Source organism: Sinocyclocheilus grahami, unplaced genomic scaffold, assembly GCF_001515645.1.
Source record: "Sinocyclocheilus grahami isolate Dianchi unplaced genomic scaffold, SAMN03320097.WGS_v1.1 scaffold118.1, whole genome shotgun sequence".
Lineage (NCBI taxonomy): Eukaryota > Metazoa > Chordata > Actinopteri > Cypriniformes > Cyprinidae > Sinocyclocheilus > Sinocyclocheilus grahami.
Window position 1 is genome coordinate 20,517 of NW_015505297.1, and position 23,055 is coordinate 43,571.

Consider the following 23,055-nt stretch of genomic DNA (forward strand, 5'->3'; position numbering starts at 1 on the left):
CCGCCATGGCCTCCCGAGGCTCCTGATCCGCCATGGCACCCCGAACGGGTAACGCTCTGGAGGCCCACTGTCCCGTGTCTGTCCTGAGGGACCTCCAGAGTGCCCACCCCCTCCCCATTGGATGTTATATGGCGTGAGGACACGCCTTCCGGAGGGGGGCGTTATGTCAGACTTTGCTCTGTGTTTTGTGTGTCTTGCTCCCCATGTGCCTTCCTACGCCCATATTTGGTTAGTTTCCTGTTCCTGTCCTGATTAGGTTCATTTGATTCCAGGTGTTCCCCATTTTATGTCTATTGATCCCCGGTGTCTCCCCTCATCCCCTCCTCCTGTGTGTATAAATAGTGTTCCCTGTGTATGCTCCAGCGTCCGGTATTGTATGTTAATGAATGTGAATGTCTGCTGAAGTCTACCTCCTTTACTACGTGTGTTTTCCTGGTTCCCTTGAAGTTATTAAAATCCCATCATTAATGTACTCCTCATCTTTCTCCGTTCCTTGCTCCTCAGTCCGCTCAGCAGTGAACCCGTGACAATACTATATTATTACTATTATTATTATATTATTACAGTTTTTTTTAAACATTTTATTTTTATATTTTAATTTAAATTCAATTTTTAATTAAGTTTTAGTAATTTTGTTGTGTATGTTTTTATTTGTTTGTTTTTTAATATGGCTATATCATTTTTTATTTATTTATTTTTTCAGTTTTAGTTTTAGTTATTTTAGTACATCAAGTTGAACCAAATGAAGATAAATGTTGACTTGGCAACCATCTGAAATAAAACTTGGCAACCATCTGAAATAAAAATAAAAATTAATTTAATTTTTATATTATTTTATTTAAGTTAAAGGGGTCACATGATGCGATTTCAATTTTTCCTTTCTCTTTGAAGTGTTATAAGCTCTTGGTGCATAAAGAAGATCTGTAAAGTTGCAAAGACTAAAGTCTCAAATCCAAAGAGATATTCTTTATAAAAGTTAAGAGTCAACCACGCCTACCTAAAACGGCTCGTTCTAACACACCCCCACATATCTACATCACTATGTGGGAAGATTTGCATAACGCCGCCCAAATGTTCACACAAAGAAAGAAGGCGTAACTTTTATTCTTGCTGTAGTATTGTTGTTGCTGCCGCCGCCATGTCGTGAAGGCGCTGTGTGTTTCGTTGTGAAAGCGAAACTACTTTGTTTGGCCTTCCAAAAGAGGACGATATCCGCTCCGTCATGCCTGGAGCTGATCCGTGCTGGTTGCTGAGGAAATACATCAACTTTGTGATGTGGATTGCCGGATCGACTTTCACTGTGGACGAAGCAGAGTCCAGCCCGGGGTCGTCATATGTGGTTGCCTTAAGACCGCCGGCCGCTCCTTCGTCGAATCGGACATGACTAGAAATCAGTAGTTAAGTTGTATTTACAACACTGTTCCAGAACAGTTCCAGAACAACCCAAATATTAAGAAGTGTGCAGCGCATTTTATGGAGGACTGTTTCCTGATCCTGATAGAGTAGACTATGGCTGAGTAGACTACGGCTGTTCTGACTCACAGAATGTAAGTAAGTTTTTTTATATTTAAAGAATTTGCCACTGACGATTCAAACGCGAGTTTTGAGCAGTGTAGAGTAGCACTTGTTGTTTGTCGTTTCTCCGATCACAAATGCAGACATGGTTTTATATTACATCGCGATGCATCGCAATGCATAAAAAGACAGTATAATTCATTATAATCCGTAATTATGTCCCCACCGGATGCAACAAAAGGCTCCTTTATAATGGGTTTTAATGCTTTTGTCTCGTCGCTCCAGCCGGACAGGGCATCACAGTATGGTAAGGGGCATAACATTTCCGTCACACGCTTGAGGTATTCGGCCAATCAAAACGCACTGGATAGCTGGCCAATCAGAGCACACCTCGCTTTTCGGACGATGAGCTTTGTAAAAATTTACGCATTTCAGAAAGGCGGGGCATAGAGGAGAAACAATAACGTACAATATGTGGAAAATAATGTGTTTTTTTAACCTTAAACCGCATAAACACATTTCATTACACCAAATACACAAAATAATGTTCTTTTTAGCAGCATCATATGACACCCTTTCATTTTTTATTTCAAGTAACAATTTTTTTTATGGTTTTAGTTTTAGTTAACTATAATATAACCCTGTATATATAATTGTACTGAATGATTCCTACATTAATATACCATGGTATTTCCTAATCCAAGATCATTTAAAAGAATGGCATTATATTACCATTGTGCATGTCTAAAAAACATGGTATTCCCATGGATCCATTACAAAAAAACATGGTAATATCACAGTGCTATTTTGTAAATTGACATTGTAAGTTGTAAGTTGTTCATCTCAAAGGAAATTGGAGAGATTTTGGGGTAAAATAAGTCATATCAGTACCTTCAGGATCTAGTAAACGCGGTATTCCCAGTTCATTTTCTGCCACACTGAAGGCCTCTTCCAGGTTCTCACGATTACTTCTTTTTCTCACGATGTCCATGTCCACGAGTTCTGGACGAATGGCATGAATAACAGAATGGAAGGCCACACCACTGCGCCAACTAACACCGAAGTCTTTAACTTCAATCCCAAGACGCCTTGAGAGAATAAATAATGACTCATTAGGGGCCTTATTGATATATTAGGCCTGTTTTTATACACAATTCTTGTAAGTTGACATATCCATTTCAAATGATCAATTTAAACCCTCAATAGAGCTCGTATTTATCTTAAAAATTCTCCTTCAGTTGGCAAAAATACTTGGTTGACATACTTGGTTGCTGTGCTTTGGACCCATCTGAGCAGGGCTTTTTTGGCATTGCCCTGAAACTTTGTTATCACTTTGCGTTTCATAGGTGGGCTTCCCGTCTCCGAGCTGGCCATGCTGTCCACCGAAGACGCACTGCTGGATAAAGCCTGAAGGGCTGGAAGATTACTGGTCAACTCCTCAATCTGCAAACGTTTGTGAGGGTAGACCCTTAAAACTCAGGTAAACGCAGACATATGGCAATTTTCCAGATCCTACCACCATAATTGGCAAACATTACCTGAAAATAGAGGATAATGGTCCATATCAGCCCCAAGACAATGGACGGGCGTCCATCAGCAATGTCAGTGGCATTGATATTGACTAGTTTGATCTGGAAAATAAATATTTTGCATGTTAGAAAGTCTTAAATGGCTAAATCATTTGAAAATATCAATGTAACAGACATATTATCCACAGATCTGAAGTCAGTGCAAACAGGCCAGTCTAAACCAGCACTATCTGCTGATGAACCGTGCAGAATAACACCAGGAACGTGCATAAAGAAAGTAAACGGGGTCCATTTTGATTTCATGTCGACTTGAAAAAAATTAAGTAGCCAGACATATTCACTTCTTAGGGAATAAGCAAATATGAATGCACAAGTATATGAGGAGCATGTGCGTGAAGAGGAAAAAAGCTATTTCCTCATGGCCAACCAGTCATGGACATCAAAAGAGATGCTGTAGAAAAACAAGCTTTCTAAAAATAATTGCAGCTCTTTCAGCCAGTAGAAATAATGGAGTTGCTCGCTGCATATGGTACGCATCATCAAATGCAGATATGTTTGTGAGAACTGTGACTAGGAGAAGTACTGACCGGAGACCCTCGGTACACAGACTGAGACAAGACATGATAGGAGAGAGGACAGAGTTAGAGATGCAGTTTGATGACATACGCTGGACTGGGACATATGAACATATTCAATGATCAGATAAGACTGCAGATATGCCTGGATCATTCCTACTATGCAGTTAATTTAGCGTCAGTCAGATATTTTTTTATACTTTTATTTAGCAAGTATGCATTAAAGGAACACTCCACTATTTTTGAAAATAGGCTCATTTTCCAACTCCCCTAGAGTTAAACAGTTGAGTTTTACCGTTTTCGAATCCATTCAGCCGATCTCCGGGTCTGGTTGTAGCACTTTTAGCTGTAGCTTAGCATATATCATTGAATCTGATTAGACCGTTAGCATCTCGCTCAAAAATGACCAAAGAGTTTCTATATTTTTCCTATTTAAAACTTGACTCTTCTGTATTTCTGTAGGCGCTGCGTAATATCATTGCGCCTGCTGCACCCATGGTACGGCAGCAAAGTTCCTTGATTATTACGCCGGAATGAGAGTACAGTTCCTAGCCATATTGGCCTAGAAAATCACATCTTTTCATTTTCCGTCGGCCTTAGTACACGATGTAACTACAGAAGAGTCAAGTATTAAAATATGCGCTGCACAGATCTGAATATTTGGGTTGAAGTGTTCTGGAACAGTGTTGTAAATACAACTTAACCACTGATTTCTAGTCGTGTCCTCTTTTGGAAGACCAAACAAAGTAGTCTTGCCTGATCTTGACCAGAGCATATTTCTGACAGTCTGGTATATCCTGTTCTAGAAAAACTTCCTTAAATTATAGCACAAGTATATTCATTTTTAAAAGCTAGACTTTAAAAGGTACTGCAAAAGAGGAATGACCCAGATGGAAGTAGTGTTATACAGAATATCACCATTTATTAGGACAGATGAGCAGTTCAGTGAGACAGATGAGATAACCGGAGTGATCCTGGAGTCACCTACCTTCCTTCCCTCCAGGAACTTAAGAGCTGTGCCGATGTTGGACACCCAGTGGATCCTTTTGATCTGGCGACCCTGTTCGCATGGCTGCAGGGAAATACAAGAGGTTTTCAGGAGCAGGACCCATCATCTTGGCATTAAACAGACCTTGTCACTAAAGATGCACTGCAGCTGCTGCTGCGCTCAATGCAGAGGTTTCACACAGGGATAATCTGCAGATATTGCATCACAGAAACACTTACTAATCTCTGTCCAGACAGCACCTCTAACAGAGCCAGCAGTTTCACCCCATCCTTGATGTCCTCAAAGAGGTCACTGACTTCAAAAGGAGGTTTGTGCTGGAAATGGACAAAAAGAAGAGGATCAAATAAATGGTGAACTTAATAAACCCTTATAGTGCTTTGATTACAAATCTGTTGGATGCTTCTGCTTTTGTTCTTCTCTGACTGATTTCTACTCTGAATAAATACATATAAATGCTTTTAGGTCATCAGAAAATCTCTTCATTCCCAGAGGAATTTAAGTTTCTGGCTCAGAAAATGCTCTTTCATAGTTTGGGATACATAAAGTATAACATGTTCCCACTTATGTTTACTGCAGATGTTTGTCTTAAAGGGGTCATATGATGCGATTTCAAGTTTTCCTTTCTCTTTGGGGTGTTACAAGCTGTTTGTGAATAGATAAGATCCCTAAAGCTGCAAAGACTAAAGTCTCAAACCCAAAGAGATATTCTTTATAAAAGTTAAGACTCGTCCACGCCTACCTAAAACGGCTCGTTCTAACACGCCCCCACATGTCTACGTCACTGCGTGGGAAGATTTGCATAACACCGCCCAAATGTTCACACTAAGAAAGAAGGCGTAACTTTGATTCTCGCTGTAGTATTGTTGCTGCCGCCGCCATGTCGTGGAGACGCTGTGTGTTTCGTTGTGAAAGCGAAACTACTTTGTTTGGTCTTCCAAAAGAGGACACGACTAGAAATCAGTGGTTAAGTTGTATTTACAACACTGTTCCAGAACAGTTCAACCCAAATATTCAGATCTGTGCAGCGCATATTTTACGGAGGACGAGGACTGTTTCCTGGAAGAGTAGACTACAATGCCGTGTTCTGACAAATAATGCTGACTCGCAGCCTGTAAGTACACTTTCATATTTAAAGGATTTGCCACTGATGATTCAAACACGAGTTTTGAGCAGTGTAGAGTAGCACTTGTTGTTTGTCATTTCTCCGATCACAAATGCAGACATGGTTTTATGTTTATGCGGCTCGATTTTTAGTGCTGCAAATCCATTTGCTGAAACTTCCGCATCTTCATGGAGAGCGCAGGTCATGGTTGCTTAGCAATGGCAGACGCCTCCGGAGCGCAAGCGCCCGAACGCTTTGGAAAAAAGCAGAAAGCAGCACGCCTAGCATTTTCCACGTGTTTTTAGCCACGACATGTGAACGGCCCCAAAGTCATTATAATCTGTAATTATGTCCCCACTGGATGCTACAAATGCCTCGTTTGTAATGGGTTTTATTGGTTTTGTCTCGTCGCACCAGGACACGGCATCACAGTATGGTAAGGTGCGTAACATTTACGTCACACACTTGAGGTATTCGGCCAATCACAACGCACTGGATAGCTGGCCCATCAGAGCACACCTCGCTTTTCAGACCGATGAACTTTGTAAAAATCGACGCGTTTCAGAAAGGCGGGGCATAGAGGAGAAACAATAATGTACAGTATGTGGAAAATAATGTGTTTTTTTTACCTTAAACCGCATAAACACATTGCATTACACCAAATACACAAAATAATGTTTTTTTAGCAACGTCATATGACCTCTTAAAAAAAATTTTCTCCATCTCACATCACACTTCAGCCAGAAGTGCCACGCAGCATTCAAACTTGAGATCACAGAAAGACTGAAACTACAATCTGTGTAGGCAGATGAAACTCAAATATGTTATGAAGATAACAAAAATAAACTGTAACTGCAAATTTATTTTTCATGTTGAAGCAGTGAAATATTCACAGGGAAATAGACAAAGGCAATATAAATGTTTTTTTATATAAATATGGTGATCGTTCAGTTTGATGTCAGTAAAATGTTTTAAAAGAAATTATTACTTTTATTCAGCAAGAATGCATTAAATTAGACAATAGAGACATGTATAATGTTACCTAAGATTTATAAGCTGTTTGAACTTTCTATTTATCATATAATACGTATTTCCACGCAAATATTAAGCAGCAAAACTGTTTTCAACATTAATGATAATGAGAAATGTTTGTTGAGCAGCAAATCAGTATATTAGAATGATTTCTGAAGGATCATGTGACACTGAAGACTGGAGAAATGATGCTGAAAATTCAGCTTTTATCACAGGAATAAATTGCATTTTAAAATATATTGAAATAGAAAACCATTACATTGAACTCTCATAATATTTCTCAATATTATCAAATAAATGCAGCCTTGGTGAGCATAAGATCTCACCGACCCCAAACTTATGAATGACAGTGTACCAATGTACTATAGCACTACAATCTGAACACCTGCATCATTGTACTGTCTCATATTTGTAAGAACTATCACTAGAATACAGTATATGATGCAGGTCTGAGTTTAGTTTGACATAATTATGATTTACCAAAGCATGTTTGGCTTCCATGTATCTCACACATCACAACTTCATTTCAGAAATTCAGAGCACATTTTCAGAGATTTTTTTAATGCTCAGCCTACTAACACGAGATCACCCACTCATCTTGGCCATGGCAGTGGGACGCCATCACAACACAGCATTCATTCTCAAAGCGCACAGCACAAACAGCACACTTCATGGTTTTTATTAGAGTATTATAGCATTACGCCTCCTCATTCACTGTTTACTGTCCTGCAAAATGATCAGCCTTTAATCATCTGAGCTTTACTCAGTTACACAGACATTTGCTCTTTAGAGTCATTATGACATTAGGCTACAAAGCAAATCACATGGACCATTCACTGTTCACGGATGATTGGTCAGGAAGACAGAAACACAGCCATCACTGCTTGAGACACTGGTGCAATTCCTCAGAGTAACACCAACAGTCTAGCATTATATAAAAAAGCTAAGACACTTAAGCCACAGTTAATGCCTAAATGTCACTGTATTAAAAAGCAAGCGTCATTTAGTTTAAAGAAAGATAGAACATGCACAATTTTTACAAAAACAAGTTTGCTAGGTTTTACATGATTAATATGTACACTACGGTTCAAAAGTTTGAAGTCGGAACAAATTTTATGTTTTTGAAAAAAGTTTCACCAAAGCTGCATTTATTTGATCAAAAATACAGTAAAAACAGTAATATTGTGAAATGGTATTACAATTTCAAATAACCGTTTTCTATTTTAATATATTTCAAAATTTAATTTATTCCGTTGATGGCAAAGCTGATTTTTTTATACCATTAAACTTGAACCATCAAAATATGAATTTCTTTCAACAACAACAACAAAATTTGACTGACACCAAACTTTTGAACGGTAGTGTAGCTACCGTTCAAAACAATTTGAATTTGATTCAATTTGATTGTGGTTGTCAATCTGAGAAAAACATCACAGATCTACTAAAAATCATTGCCACACCAGTTGATTAAAACTCATTGCAAAAAAACTGCTCAGAAAAATGAAAGCAAAAGTTTTTGCAGCACTTCAATACAAAAGACTCTTGATATTTGCTATATAATGCAATAACAAACAAGCATTTTTTTTAACAAGTGGCCAAAGTGTCCCAGTAGTGTATTGGGTCACTGCTGTTGTTGTATTGTAATCCAGTGCAAATAGTACTACAAGCTAAATGTTGTGGCATTCGGATGAAAAAAACTGCAAAACATCTTACCTTGGCCAAGTGTGAATTAATCCACTTTGTGAAAGTTCTTTTCTGCACCGCCTCCTGTTCATCTGCAAAAGAGAGAGGCACAATAATCACATAAATGAGCAGATATGTTTTACGTTTCAATATCCAGTGAGATATTATGTTTTCCTGTCTTCTTCATTGTGCTCACTGTCATCATGACTCACCTGGTTATTTTCTCATATTTGTGAGAAATAAATGCAAGAGGATTTATTACTGAATACTGTACATTTTCATTACTGAAAGTCTACGTTGAAAGCTAGAGAGGAGATATTCACCAGCAGAGGAGAGCTGAGAGTCCACACGTGGCATGAGCAAAAACATCAACATCATATCAGAAACATCTGCCAATATTCCCATTATTACATATATACTCAGCATAAACAACATAAATGCAGATTTTTAACAAAAACATACAGATATGCTCAGAATGTTTATTCATGTGCAATCCACAAGCTCTCAAGAACATAAGAGCGTTGCTAGAGCATTGCTATTCGGTTGCTAGGATGTTCTGAGCAGCTACCAGGCTGTTTCTATGGATTTGTATTGCTAGCACGTTTTGAGCAGATGAAATACTGTTACTATGGATTTGCAAAGATATTCTGCATGCCAGGCCAGGCCGTTGCTATGCAGCCATAAAGATGTTCTAAAGTGGTTGCTAATATGTGCTGGGTGGTTGTCAGGGTGTTGCGATGCAGTTGCTAGGATGTTTTGTGTGGCTGGCATGGCCTTGGAAATAGTCTGTAAATGTGTTCTGATGGTTGTCAGGTTGTTGCTATGCAGCCATAAAGATGTTCTAAGAGGTTGCTTAGATGTGCTGGGTGGTTGTCAGGGTGTTGCTATGCAGGATGTTCTATGCTGTTGCCACAGCATTGCAAATAGTCTGCAAATGTGTTCTGGTGGTTGCCAGGATGTTATATGCAGCTATAAAGATATTCTAAATGGTTGTAATGGCACTGCTATGCTAGAGTGGTTGCCAGGATGTTGCTAATAAGGTTGATAGGATGTTCTAAGCAGTAGCCAGGCTGTTGCTATGGAGTTGCAATGGTATTCTGTGTGGTTGCCAGGCCTTTGATTTGCAGCCATAAACATGTTCTGAGTGGTTATTAGGGCATTGCTATGGAGTTGTTAGAATGTTCTATGTGGTTGCCAGGGTGTTATGCGATTTATAGGATGCTCTGTGTTGTTGTCAAGGCATTGCAAAGGTATTTTGAGTGGATGCCAGGCCGTTCCTATGCAGTTGCAAAAGTACTCTACATGGTTGTTGGGAAGTTTCTATGCAGCCATAAAGATGTTCTGAGTGGTTGCTAGCATGCCATGAATGGTTGCTAGAATATTCTGTGTGGCTGCAAAGGTGTTTGGAGTGGTTGCCAGGGTGTTGCCATGCAGTTGCAGGTGTTCTAAGTGGTTGTCAGGCTGTTGCTATGCAGCTATAAAGATGTTCTGAGTGGTTGTTATGGCACTGCTATGATACTACGATGTTCTGTGTGGTTTCCAGGGTTTTGCCATGTAGTTATTAATGTGTGTTCTGAGTGGTTGCCAGGGTGTTGCTATGCGGTTGTAAAGGCATTCTAAGTGGTTCCTAGGGTGTTGTGGGTGTTGCTAGGTGGTGTCCACCCAAGTTTCTATAATATTCTTTTTCTGATTTTTTTTCATTGTTAGCAAAGTGAAAGAAGTTTAATACTGTAACTATTTAGTACTGTTCTAATCATTAACCCTAAGTATGAGCAATAGTGCTAGTGATTCTTGACTTCACAAACAGCAGTAATGAAAGTTTGTGACATCTGTTAACACAATATACAAATCTTGCAGAGCATTTTTAGACACAGATAAGGTCATTCAGGTCACCAACAAACACCCACCAGACATATTTATGCGTGATAGGCTCAGACAGACCAGCCATATTCACAACAGACAGCATCCTATATTTGCATGCATGTTCTAATGCAATCCACGGGGCATGTTTAGGAAGCATCCATGTACAGTAGCACACATGGCATGCCGGTGCAGCCTTAAGCACACAACAGCCATCATAATCCAACATGCGCAACTGTAAAGTGGTTCGCATCAGCACTCGTGTGCAGCAGTGACCCGTGCCAACACGGTGATTACCTCACCCGAGGAGGAAGACGAGGAAGACCTCAGCTGGCCAATAATGTCTAGTGAGCCATATGACCCAGAGACGTGTCACTGCATATCTGGATCATGCATCTGTTTCACCTACATTCAGTGAAGCACAGACTACATGTAAATCTGAGCTAGTGGCTCCCACACTCCAGTCTGATGAGAGGAGATGTCGATGTCCCACTTACCGCGGAGATACTGAAAGAATCCCGTCACCAGATTCAGAGATGTGGTCTTTTTCACAGCTACGTCCTTAAAATGAGCCATTGTGCGCCCTGCATTCCCTCCGTTTCTTTGTGTCCTTCATGTGTGAAAGTGCACGCGTATCATCCAGGGAGGAAAACCAGATCAGCTATCCTTTATTTCCTCTGGGAAGCAGAACAGAGCAGGCGGAGGAGCTTTCCGTGTGAAAACAGCGCGACTGAGCGCTGGAGGATGAAACCTCCCCCTCCTCCTGTTGTCTCTCTCTCTCTCTCTCTCTCTCTCTCTCTGTCTCTCTGTCTCCTCTGCTGTGGATAGGCTGCTAATCGAGGACAGTTTTTATGAGCCAGGCGACTTCCTGTTGTTGGTGGAGCTGGTGAGTCGTGCTGGTGTGGATGCTCTGTTCAGGTCTGTTCTAGTTCTAGCAGCATCCCACAGCTGCAGCTATACTAACTGGCTATGGCACTGATCGGCCAATCAGCACGCGGGGGGGATGTGATGTCACCAGGCAGCTGGTGCTATCCTGATTTATATGGGTGGGTGGGGGTCAGTACTCCTGCTACACAGCTTGAACTCCACCAGGCCTCCACTATGAGCACCGCGCAGACACCCTAATGCAGGAATGGCTTAACAAATAATCAGATTCATTGCAGTCCAGAATGCTATACAACAAAGGACTTATGACATGACACAGTTACTGTGGGTTTGAATGTGTTTGCATGTCTAAGTAAGAAACAAAGCAAACAGAAAGTGGCAATTTTTGTACAAAGAGACATTAAAATATTTTAATACATGTTTCTGGTCTTATTGTGTTCAATTAATTAATTAAATATTATTACGGGTGTTTGATGAGACAAGAATCATTATTAATATTGCTTGGTTTTTCTGATTTGAACAAACGACTAATACATAGTATTAAAATTTGGAACGTAATTTATCTTACAGCATTTATTAAGCAGCACAATTGTTTTCAATTGTCACGAATCCAGTCCATGGACTTTCATCCAATGAACACAAGAGGTCGCTCTCTCACCATATTGACACTCACTCCACATAGACTGTCACACTTCGCTCTGGACTAGATCTCCCATGCTCCACTGCACTGATTGCGCACTCACCTGCATCCAATAACTCACACTATATAACACTCACTCTGATCCTGCTCTAGTTGCCAAGTATTGTATGCGTTTATATCTCTCCAAATGATAGCTACTCTATGGAGCCTGTCTAGTTTTCAGTTCCTAGTCATAATCTTGTCTTGCTTGCTTACTCGTGTTTTGATTCTTGTCTGTTTATTTTGAATGCCCCTTTAGTCTTACCATTCGGACTCTGTTTACGCCTTGCCTGGATTATCGCCTGTTATTGGATTTAAAGTTTGCCTCGTCCTCTGGATTACGTTTACCGTCGTTTGACCCACGCCTGTTTCATGGATTACTCTTCAGTCTCACCCTTGATATATCTGTTTGCCATTGTTTGACTCTTGCCTGTATTGACCATGTCACTGAATAAAGCCTTGCAAGTGGATCCCCTCGCCTCACGTCTCTGTCACCCCGTTACATCAACATTGATAATAATAACAAATGTTTCTTGAGCAGCAAATCAGCATATTAGAATGATTTCTGAAGGATCATGTGACACTGAAGACTGGAGTAATGATGCTGAAAATTCAGCTTTTACATCCCAGGAATAAATTACATTTTACAATCTTTACAAAAAAGTTATTTTAAATTGTAATATTTTTTCATTATTTTATCACCTTTACTATTTAATTTAATAAATGCAGCTTTTTCACTCAGAAATACATTTATGGAGTCATGTTGACTTTAAATCCTTTAAAGTCTTTTTAATTTTGTGTGCGTCTATGGCAAAAATCATTCATGTCATGAATTTAATCATACTGAATAACACATGCATTATTTGCAAATGGCTATAAGGCAACTGGGAACCAACTGCACTCAAAGTATTGAATCATTTATGTCACAGCCAGTGCAAAGCATCTGCCACCTGCTATGGTGCAGTCAGTGACTATATCACTCTATTATTCCTGACCATCAGCCACAGCATGAGCTCCAAACAAACCCAATGCACCACACAACATATTTATTTGCCTCCTGATATATATTTAGTTGTGCAATAATAAGACCATCTTATGACCAGAAATGGACATGCCCAGTGTTAAGTCTTGATCTTCCATGCATGCGTGGCTTTGTGTTGTCTTGTTTAATAAAACATGCTTTATTAAATTACTTAATTCAATCCCATGTTTTGGTGCGTTGAAACATAAGTGCATTTACAAAATATAACTGTTCTTTCGCAAATCCACTTAAAGGAAAAATCCATTCTCTCACCGCTCACTCACCGTGGCATAGTTCAGGTATTTATATCTCAAAAAGCCTTTTGTGTTAAAGATCGAGGAATGTACCTTAAACTGTTTCCGTCACAGAAGATAATGTAATCAGTGAAATAAGTGCTACTCCCATCACATGCTCATCTAATGAGTCACGATTTGTTTCTATCAGTTAACAGGGTTAAAGCTCAGGGATCGTTAAAACGGATTAAAAAGACCTGACATTGTGTGGATTAGAATATGGTAAGAAAAGGCATTTTATTTATTTATTATATCTAGCATACACATACTGTATAAATACATTTATATACAAACATATACATATATATTTACATGTATAAAAAAAACATAGATAGATAGTGGAGCTGTCCAGTCCTGAAATATTATAGCAGAATAACGTAAAGGCTTTCAGGATACAATACTGACTTTAAGGATAAAATGTGCAAAAGTCCCACAGTTCTTCATCAGTAATCAATGGATGTGTTTAGCATCTACAGGCAATTCCAGTGCTGCAACACTACAAACTGGATTGTTCCCACAATAACCAAAAAAGCAGCTTTACCGATGGTCTACTAGTTCGTAGCATTCCCCACTTGCACTCCCACCCAGTGTTAAGAATTAGAGTTAATTAAGTATTAATGAATGTACAGTCACTTTCAGTTTGCACGTAGAAATACGAGAAACAAGTGAGCGGAGCATCTGAAATTTAAATGAGTGCATTCAACACAAACTCAGGACAGATGATATCATGGGCAACAGGTCAGATGTTACTGTCATCTGCTCAACGGAGTGCAGTCTTTAATATTCTACACGTCACTCTTGCAGTTTCAAGGGAGAAATGCAAACGCTGATTTTGTCTATTAGGCCAAAAAAAGGTGTATTAACAAAGATAGATTTAAGATAAATATTTAGAAAAAATAAACACTGAAATACTGCCATCTAGTGTCCTTTTAAAAACATTCTGTGACTACATTAAATGGCCTACATCCAGATTCAAGCTATTTTGATCAACATACTGGTAATAGTCAAGTCAAGTCACCTTTATTTATATATCGCTTCAAACAATAAAGATCATTCCAAAGCAGCTTTGCAGTGATAAACAAGAAAATAATGATTCAATGATGCAAACAGAACTCATTCTAATAAATCAATAAACACTCATTGTTTCTCATTGTTTTAACAATATATTGTAACAGTTACTGATATAATACCAACTGTTTTCAATCAAGTCAAACAAGACAACAACCTTCTTCTACAAACTTTGCCTCAATAAAACAAGATCCTTAGAGAGTTTTCATCAGATATGTGTCCAAAGGAAATGGCTGCTGTATAAAAATCATTCGTGCCAATGAAAGGAAGATGGCAAACAGTTTTACCACACGCTCTGAACAGGCATGCGCCAGTCACCAAGGAGGAGGAAACCAAAAGAAATTATTCTGAAAACAGTAACCACAGACCTTCTGTCGCATAAACCACATGTCGCCTTATTCGCTGTTGATGTGCCATGTTAACTAGCACACGCCTTTTCTGATGTGCCTTCAATGCAAAACACATTTGACCACATGCATGAACACACTTCAACTGCAATCACTGTGTCGCCATCAAAAGCCAAATCTACTGCTCTACAAATGAATATGTACAAATAAAACCAAACTGCACGTCAGAAACTCAACATGCACTATAAATCATTTTTACATTAAATGTGAGTGATGCTTGCCGGTGTAAAATTCACCGCTAATTTACTAGGATGGTTTCTAGGGTGTTGGGTTAGTTGGGTACTGTGTCATCTAATTAAACAGACGACCTACACTAAAGCTGAAAATGCAGTAATGGCTGCATTGCATTGACAAATGAGTGACTCTTGAAATTTTTGGCGGTAAAAACAGAAGTGCGAGTTATCACGCATATGTAACTTCCTTCCTGATGTGTTTGAATGCTAAGTTCCTCTATGTAGCTCAATGCTTCTTGTTTCATCTTGAAGACTATATGAGCATGTGGGTTGCCATGCCATCAGAAATAAACATGAATTCTCCATAAGGAAGTAGCACAATATCCTCTACAGGTTACATAGGAGATGCATTAGAGGCTTTGAATAGGTGCATATGCCACTCACTTTTATTCTTGAGCTCCTTTAACTATTTATGAAGAGTGTTTTTCAGGACAAGACTGTGAGTTGTTGTAGGCTACTGTGAAAACGAATCCTCCATTAGTCATAAACAGATAAAATCTTAATGTTAGCGTGCCATTAAACTTGGCAGTTTAGTTTCTTAAAACACCTTCCTGGTCTTATTACACATTATTTATCAGTGTGTGTTATTTTAAAGAAAAAGTCTTGTTTTCCAACCCCTTCCCCAAAACCACCTGCCGTATACAGACACTTTTTACCATGCAATCCAATCACATCCTACATTTTCACTCCAAATATCATATCAAAGAAAAAATGGGTTTCAAATAGTTTCATGTTTATTTTAAATGAATTTGCCTAAATTACATAAAAGAATACACTTTTTATTGAATTGTAATCACGTGTCAGAGGTAGTCACCTGCTTGCTTATGTATATTAGGCCTATTGTGTTACCCAGCATGCCTGGACATGGTTATTAATTTTAAAAGGAAGCTTTTATTATTGCTCTTTCCATATACTCCTGTTCTATTTGTTGTCGTAAAAGCAGTTGAAATCATTCTTAAATCAATTAGTGAGCAGAACCTTTAACCAGCCTGATGCTGTTATTACTCTTCCATGAAAGCCCGCAGCGAAACATCTGCTTTCACTTCGTCACGGGATGAACACACTCAAAGGTCTCACTGTCCTCGGCCAACGGGTTGCCATCAAACCATTTTTTAAATCTATGTAGAGGGCCACAGGAATGAGATGACAGGACTAAATACAGCTCATTTGTGACCAGTTTTTATAGACTTGCCCCATCCACTGCCAACACGGAGTAACAGCCATAAGTCAATAAGAATGGACACACAATGCCAGGGAGTCCAAATATCGATCTGTTCCATCTTCCAAGGACAGGACATCTTCCAAAGAGGTGTCAGGTTCTACCTGTCCCCATACACACCACCTACTACAGAGTCCCTGTCCAACTCTTACACAAAAACACTAAACAATATGAAAGTGACCAAGTATGGTGACCCATACTCGGAATTAGTGCTCTGCATTTATCCCATCCAAAGCACACACACACAGAGCAGTGGGCAGCCATTTTTTTGCTGCGGTGCCCGGGGAGCAGTTGGGGGTTCGGTGCCTTGCTCAAGGGCACCTCAGTCGTGGTATTGAAGGTGGGAGAGAGCGCTGTACATTCACTCCCCCCAACTACAATCCCTGCTGGTACGAGACTCGAACCCACAACCTTGGGTTATGAGTCCGACTCTCTAACCATTAGGCCATGACTTCCCCCAATATGGGCATCAAGCATATCGGTCGGTCTGGGCGTTTTAGTACAATGCATTATAGTATTAAATAATATTTACAATTAGCTTTTATGTATAATATTTCCAGTTTTCAGTTTGTGCTTTTGTCATTTTTATTCGATTTAAACTATTTTTATTTCAGTTTTGGTCATTTTAGTCCCATAACTCAACTTTATTGCAGTTAGTTGCCAAAGCAACATTTCTCATTTATTTATGTATTTTTAAGATTACATTTTTCAGCTAATATTTATAGTATATGTTATTTCAGCTTTATTTCCATTATCGAAAACTATTTTTAGTTTAAAAGAAGTTAAGTTATACAGACATGAGGGTGAATAAATGATAAATAATTTTTTTGGGTGAACTGTCCCTTTAAGCATGTGATTTGGTGATGGATAATATTGAAGCTGGACAGCAAAACAGGTGGATTATGGAAACATTTTCCTATCAGCATGAGCCCTGCATCACAACGTCATCAATCACTCCCATAATAGCAATCATGTGTTTTTCTTGTGGGTGGTTTAATATTTTCCTTCCTCCAAAAATTGCAAAACATTTAAACCATTCCTTCCACCTTAAAAGCATTACCCATAATGCTGGTAGGCACCATATCGGCAGCATTATGTCTTAACACATCCACCGTTTGATCATAAAGAATGTAAATATCATCCAAGCAAGAAAGGTCAAGCAAAAGTATTCCCTGCATGGCAACACAAGTGTTAGAATGGGCTTTTGTCAAGGACAACTTCCTGTAAGAAAAAACAATGATGAGCTTCACAGGCTAAACTATTTTAAACACAAATCTTATCCCCAAAAACAACCATTACAAGAGCAATTTAACAATACAGCTCTTTGTACTTAGATTACATGGCTTCTGTGCTATTTTAACTAAATGACCAATTTATTTCAGCACCAAGCAGACAAAATTAGGCCTACAAATGTGCAGAAAGCAACAGGACACAAATAGATCCTCTATTTCTGGTTAAATGGGAGAAAAAGAACCTGTCCTCCTCAAGCACTGCAGTACAAAACCAGTCCATTCAAACCATCAGCTGTTAAACCAAGGTGTCCGCAAGCCATCATAATGAAAGTACATGATTCCCTCGGGACATTTCTATGTTTGCAACACTGGCATAAGAGTAACATGAGCTGCATATGATGTCAACATTAGTTTAGAGATAAATGGACGGACACGCATAGCCGTTATGTAAAGCATCAATATTGATTTCTCAAGTGGGTAAGTTCTTGTGCTGTCAAATATAGTGCATTTGTGCACCATAGAGGCAAACTCTTGGAGTCAGCAAAATTCCTCCTGACTCATAGAGCCAGAGGACGGTTGTGGGAGGTAAAGAACAGAAATACAGCATCACCTACCTTGCAGCCTCTGCATCACATTCATAATGTCCTTGCTGGACCGTCCGAAAGGGCTGAGGGAAGCCATGGTCCCTCTCTACAGTCCTGTGCTCCTCTGACACCGGATCACTTATGCAGTCGGCACAGTAGACAGAAGATACTGCACTACTTTCTTAAGGGGCATCCCCATCTGCACCTCCTACAACTCTCTCTTCCTCTTGCTGCCTCTCTCTCACTCACACTCTCTGATGCAGGAACTCCAGGAGCTTGATGTGGCCCAATAGAAAAGCAGGTTTCATTTAGGTGCTCGACCAATCAGACGTCCTCTTCTATCTACAGTCAGTGAACCGAGAAGGAAAAGTAACCGCATGGGTGTCAGACAGAACAAAATCACACTGTAAAAAATATTTAGATGAGGTAACATAAAATAACAGGTTTCACTTAAGACATGACTTTAAGTCATTAATTATGACTAAATCAATATGGTTGCACAAACAAAATCAACCGTAGCCATTTTAGTGCCTTAACTTAAACTTATTTCAGTTAGCTGCCAAACCAACATTTTTGATAGTTTTTCACCTAAACTGTTTAATGTTGCTTTATTTCTATTACCAACCCCTATTTTTAATAGTTTAGGAAGAAGTAATAAAGTCATAAAGACATGAGGATGAATAAATGGTAACAGAATTTGCATTTTTGGGTGAACTATCCCTTTAAACGTGTGAATATTTGGATGAATAATACTGAAGCACAAACAAAATCAGCTCAAATAGAAAACGGCACATTTTCACTTTTTACAGTTCAATAAACATCAGTGTTTCTATGTACTGTATGCACTGTTTGCACACAGACCAGGCCCCTTTTACATCTCTTAAGTTGTTATTATTTATTTATTATTCTTCTTTTCTTTCCAGGTATAATAATTATAATCTATGGACTTCCTGACTGATTACTATTATATGGAAAAGAACTTGAGTTATAAGAGCTCATCCATAATTAAAGAAGTCCTTGCCCACCAGGGATAACATTTCATCTTCATTGTGCATTGCTTCAAAATAGATTTGCATGTATATTAATCAGCCAACTTTATGCACGTAAAAGAAACTCAGCAGCAAGATACATATCTGCAGTCAAAAGCATGCAAACAGAAATTCCAAGAAAAGCAGCCCTGATTGATCAGACACTATATTTGTGTGTACAGTTGTTAGTCTGTAGTGCGTGTATTACCGTGAGCAGACGACGCTTCCTTTCCCGCAGCGCTCTTGCGTCTCATGTGACGCTGGTGAAACTCTGTTAGACGGGTTGCTATGGAGACCTTGAAACAATGTTGCAAGGCCGTGTTACTTCATGTGACTTTTACCGCCACCTATCGGTGATAAAGAGAACAATAAGGGGGCGTTTACTGTACACAGAGCAACTCAATGAAAGAGAACAGAGACTAGATAGATAGATAGATAGATAGACTTTTTTCAAGTAACTAGTAAAGTAATGCATTACTTTTTAATTTTACAAGAAAATATCTATTACTTTTTCAAATAAGTAACGCCAGTTACTTTTTGCACCTCCTACAACTCTCTCTTCCTCTTGCTGCCTCTCTCTCACTCACACTCTCTGATGCAGGAACTCCAGGAGCTTGATGTGGCCCAATAGAAAAGCAGGTTTCATTTAGGTGCTCGACCAATCAGACGTCCTCTTCTATCTACAGTCAGTGAACCGAGAAGGAAAAGTAACCGCATGGGTGTCAGACAGAACAAAATCACACTGTAAAAAATATTTAGATGAGGTAACATAAAATAACAGGTTTCACTTAAGACATGACTTTAAGTCATTAATTATGACTAAATCAATATGGTTGCACAAACAAAATCAACCGTAGCCATTTTAGTGCCTTAACTTAAACTTATTTCAGTTAGCTGCCAAACCAACATTTTTGATAGTTTTTCACCTAAACTGTTTAATGTTGCTTTATTTCTATTACCAACCCCTATTTTTAATAGTTTAGGAAGAAGTAATAAAGTCATAAAGACATGAGGATGAATAAATGGTAACAGAATTTGCATTTTTGGGTGAACTATCCCTTTAAACGTGTGAATATTTGGATGAATAATACTGAAGCACAAACAAAATCAGCTCAAATAGAAAACGGCACATTTTCACTTTTTACAGTTCAATAAACATCAGTGTTTCTATGTACTGTATGCACTGTTTGCACACAGACCAGGCCCCTTTTACATCTCTTAAGTTGTTATTATTTATTTATTATTCTTCTTTTCTTTCCAGGTATAATAATTATAATCTATGGACTTCCTGACTGATTACTATTATATGGAAAAGAACTTGAGTTATAAGAGCTCATCCATAATTAAAGAAGTCCTTGCCCACCAGGGATAACATTTCATCTTCATTGTGCATTGCTTCAAAATAGATTTGCATGTATATTAATCAGCCAACTTTATGCACGTAAAAGAAACTCAGCAGCAAGATACATATCTGCAGTCAAAAGCATGCAAACAGAAATTCCAAGAAAAGCAGCCCTGATTGATCAGACACTATATTTGTGTGTTTGTACAGTTGTTAGTCTGTAGTGCGTGTATTACCGTGAGCAGACGACGCTTCCTTTCCCGCAGCGCTCTTGCGTCTCATGTGACGCTGGTGAAACTCTGTTAGACGGGTTGCTATGGAGACCTTGAAACAATGTTGCAAGGCCGTGTTACTTCATGTGACTTTTACCGCCACCTATCGGTGATAAAGAGAACAATAAGGGGGCGTTTACTGTACACAGAGCAACTCAATGAAAGAGAACAGAGACTAGATAGATAGATAGACTTTGTTTCAAGTAACTAGTAAAGTAATGCATTACTTTTTAATTTTACAAGAAAATATCTATTACTTTTTCAAATAAGTAACGCCAGTTACTTTTTTCCCCATTTATTGATTGAAAGATCTCCTGTCTACGGTGGCCGAGAAGTGCAAAGCAAATCACAATTCTGAAAACAAAAATAACAAATTACAAACGCAAATGCAAGTCTAAAAAACAAAATAACAATTCAGAAAGCACAGCAACAATTCAGAAAACATTATAACAAGTCAGAAAACACAACGACAAATTCGAAAACAAAATAGCAAGTCAGAAAACAACAACGGCAAATCAGACAAACCGGAAGAGGTAGATATAATTTGAGACAGCGCTATTGGTTTGGGGTTACTCAACGCTGACTGGACACTTAGTGTAAATAGCATATTGCTAAAAAATACTTCTATTTTCACTTAGTGTAAATAGAATTTATTGCTAATACGAGATTTGAAAAGGGAGGGAAAAAAGCTTGGTAAAAGGTGGGATCGAACCTATGTCGATCACATCAAAAAGCCAATGTCAAGTGCTTATCCATCTGCACCACTTGTGTTTTCTGATTTGTTCATTTGTTTTCTGAATTGTTGTTGTGTTTTCTGAATTGTTATTTAGTTTTTTAGACTTGCATTTGCGTTTGTAATTTGTTATTTTGTTTTCAGAATTGTGATCTGCGTTGCACTTCTCGGCCACCGTACCTCTCCCCTTGTTGAGAGAAATCGGGAGTAAGATGTTACTTTAGTTCTAGAATAAATGTGAACATGCATTAATTCATCTCACTCACTCACAAAAAAAAATCAGAATTAGTTTTCCTCAAAATTAATAAAAACAGTTAAAAGCAACTCAGAATATGACTCAAAGCTGCAATAATTAAATCCCATTTTATTAACCGATTTGCTGCTGACCTTCGGTGATCCAATTCAACCATACTAATAAGCAAAAATGACACAAGATAAACTAACATTTCTTCTTTTTTTATTGCTGAAGAGTGTTGAACTTTCTTCTTCTGTGTATACTGTACAGACGTGAATTTACATTTCCTTCAGCCTGAGGCTTTTGGTGTGAATTAGCTTTTACATTTGCCAAAAATAACTTTTTATATTAAAAGCAAACAAGTAAGCCCAGCCCAGATTTAAAAAGTAACGCAAAAATAACGTAACGCATTACTTTCAATAAAAAGTAACTGAGTAACGTAATTAGTTACTTTTTTAGGAAGTAACGCAATATTGTAATGCATTACTTTTAAAAGTAACTTTCCCCAACACTGTAGATAGATAGATAGATAGATAGATAGATAGATAGATAGATAGATAGACAGATAGATAGATAGATAGATAGATAGATGGATAGATAGATAGATAGATAGATAGATAGATAGATAGATAGATAGATAGACAGATAGACAGACAGACAGACAGACAGACAGACAGACAGATAGACAGATAGACAGATAGATAGATAGATAGATAGATAGATAGATAGATAGATAGATAGATAGAATCGGAGTTCTTCATTGTGTCATTACCACCCAGTATCTACATCACAGGCTGCATGGTTCAATAATGACATCTGCTGGCCATTCCTGTTTTTCTAATTAACTCAGAGCATGGATGTCCTCCTATTGTTTTAGGATAAAATTGTACTTCCCTCAAATATTTGCAAGAACCAGTACACCAGCAGGTATCAGTGACTGAGAATTCTGTTGAATTCGGACAATGCATACCCTCTCCCTGTTTCTTCTGAGAAGACATGCATTTTTAGGCATTTAGTTATATTACTTTAAAGTGGGTATCTGTAAGAATATTATGATTTGGTTCATCAGCACATGGCAGTGATATGCCAGAAGGTACAGATACTAGGGCAGTAAGGAAATCTCCTCTGATAACTAAGAACTTATCGCCCAGGAGTTTTCTTTTGGGAACTGTGTCAAATCGAAACTTCAGAAATGTATTGTTCCATTTTTATCTACATAAGTATTTGTTTTTATCTTCACTCAATCTCAAAACAAATCTGCAGAAGAAAATTTAAAGTGCGGAAAGGTCTAAAAAAATGTTGTAAGTTGGTCTATTATAATATAATGGGGTGAAGAAGCCATTGTATTGTGTCCATTGAAGCGAAGGAAATGATGCAAGAGGAAACAGCCCTGTTCCTCTGGATTTCTGTCCTGAACAGATAAGCCTAGCACTTGCTAATTATACGAGTAAAGAGGCAGGAAGAATGACGACAAAGTTTCCCTTCATGCAAACCAAAAAAGTGCCATATTCTCTGAGAG

The 23,055-nt window shown here is 38.5% G+C and overlaps 1 protein-coding gene across 1 annotated transcript in view; it reads right to left on the reverse strand.

Moving 5' to 3' along the window:
* LOC107589647 (nesprin-1-like) overlaps positions 1 to 18,183 on the reverse strand; it is a gene marked incomplete at its 3' end in the record, with an annotated part of 37,977 nt that extends 19,794 nt beyond the window's left edge. The window contains exons 1-7 of the mRNA XM_016278152.1: positions 17,957 to 18,183; positions 8,476 to 8,537; positions 4,847 to 4,942; positions 4,608 to 4,691; positions 3,054 to 3,146; positions 2,780 to 2,958; positions 2,371 to 2,603 (exon numbers count right to left, since the gene is read on the reverse strand). Of these exons, the coding sequence (XP_016133638.1) occupies positions 2,371 to 2,603; positions 2,780 to 2,958; positions 3,054 to 3,146; positions 4,608 to 4,691; positions 4,847 to 4,942; positions 8,476 to 8,537; positions 17,957 to 18,023 (814 nt within the window). The remainder of the gene's footprint in view (positions 1 to 2,370; positions 2,604 to 2,779; positions 2,959 to 3,053; positions 3,147 to 4,607; positions 4,692 to 4,846; positions 4,943 to 8,475; positions 8,538 to 17,956) is intronic.
* Positions 18,184 to 23,055: the final 4,872 nt, after the last annotated feature.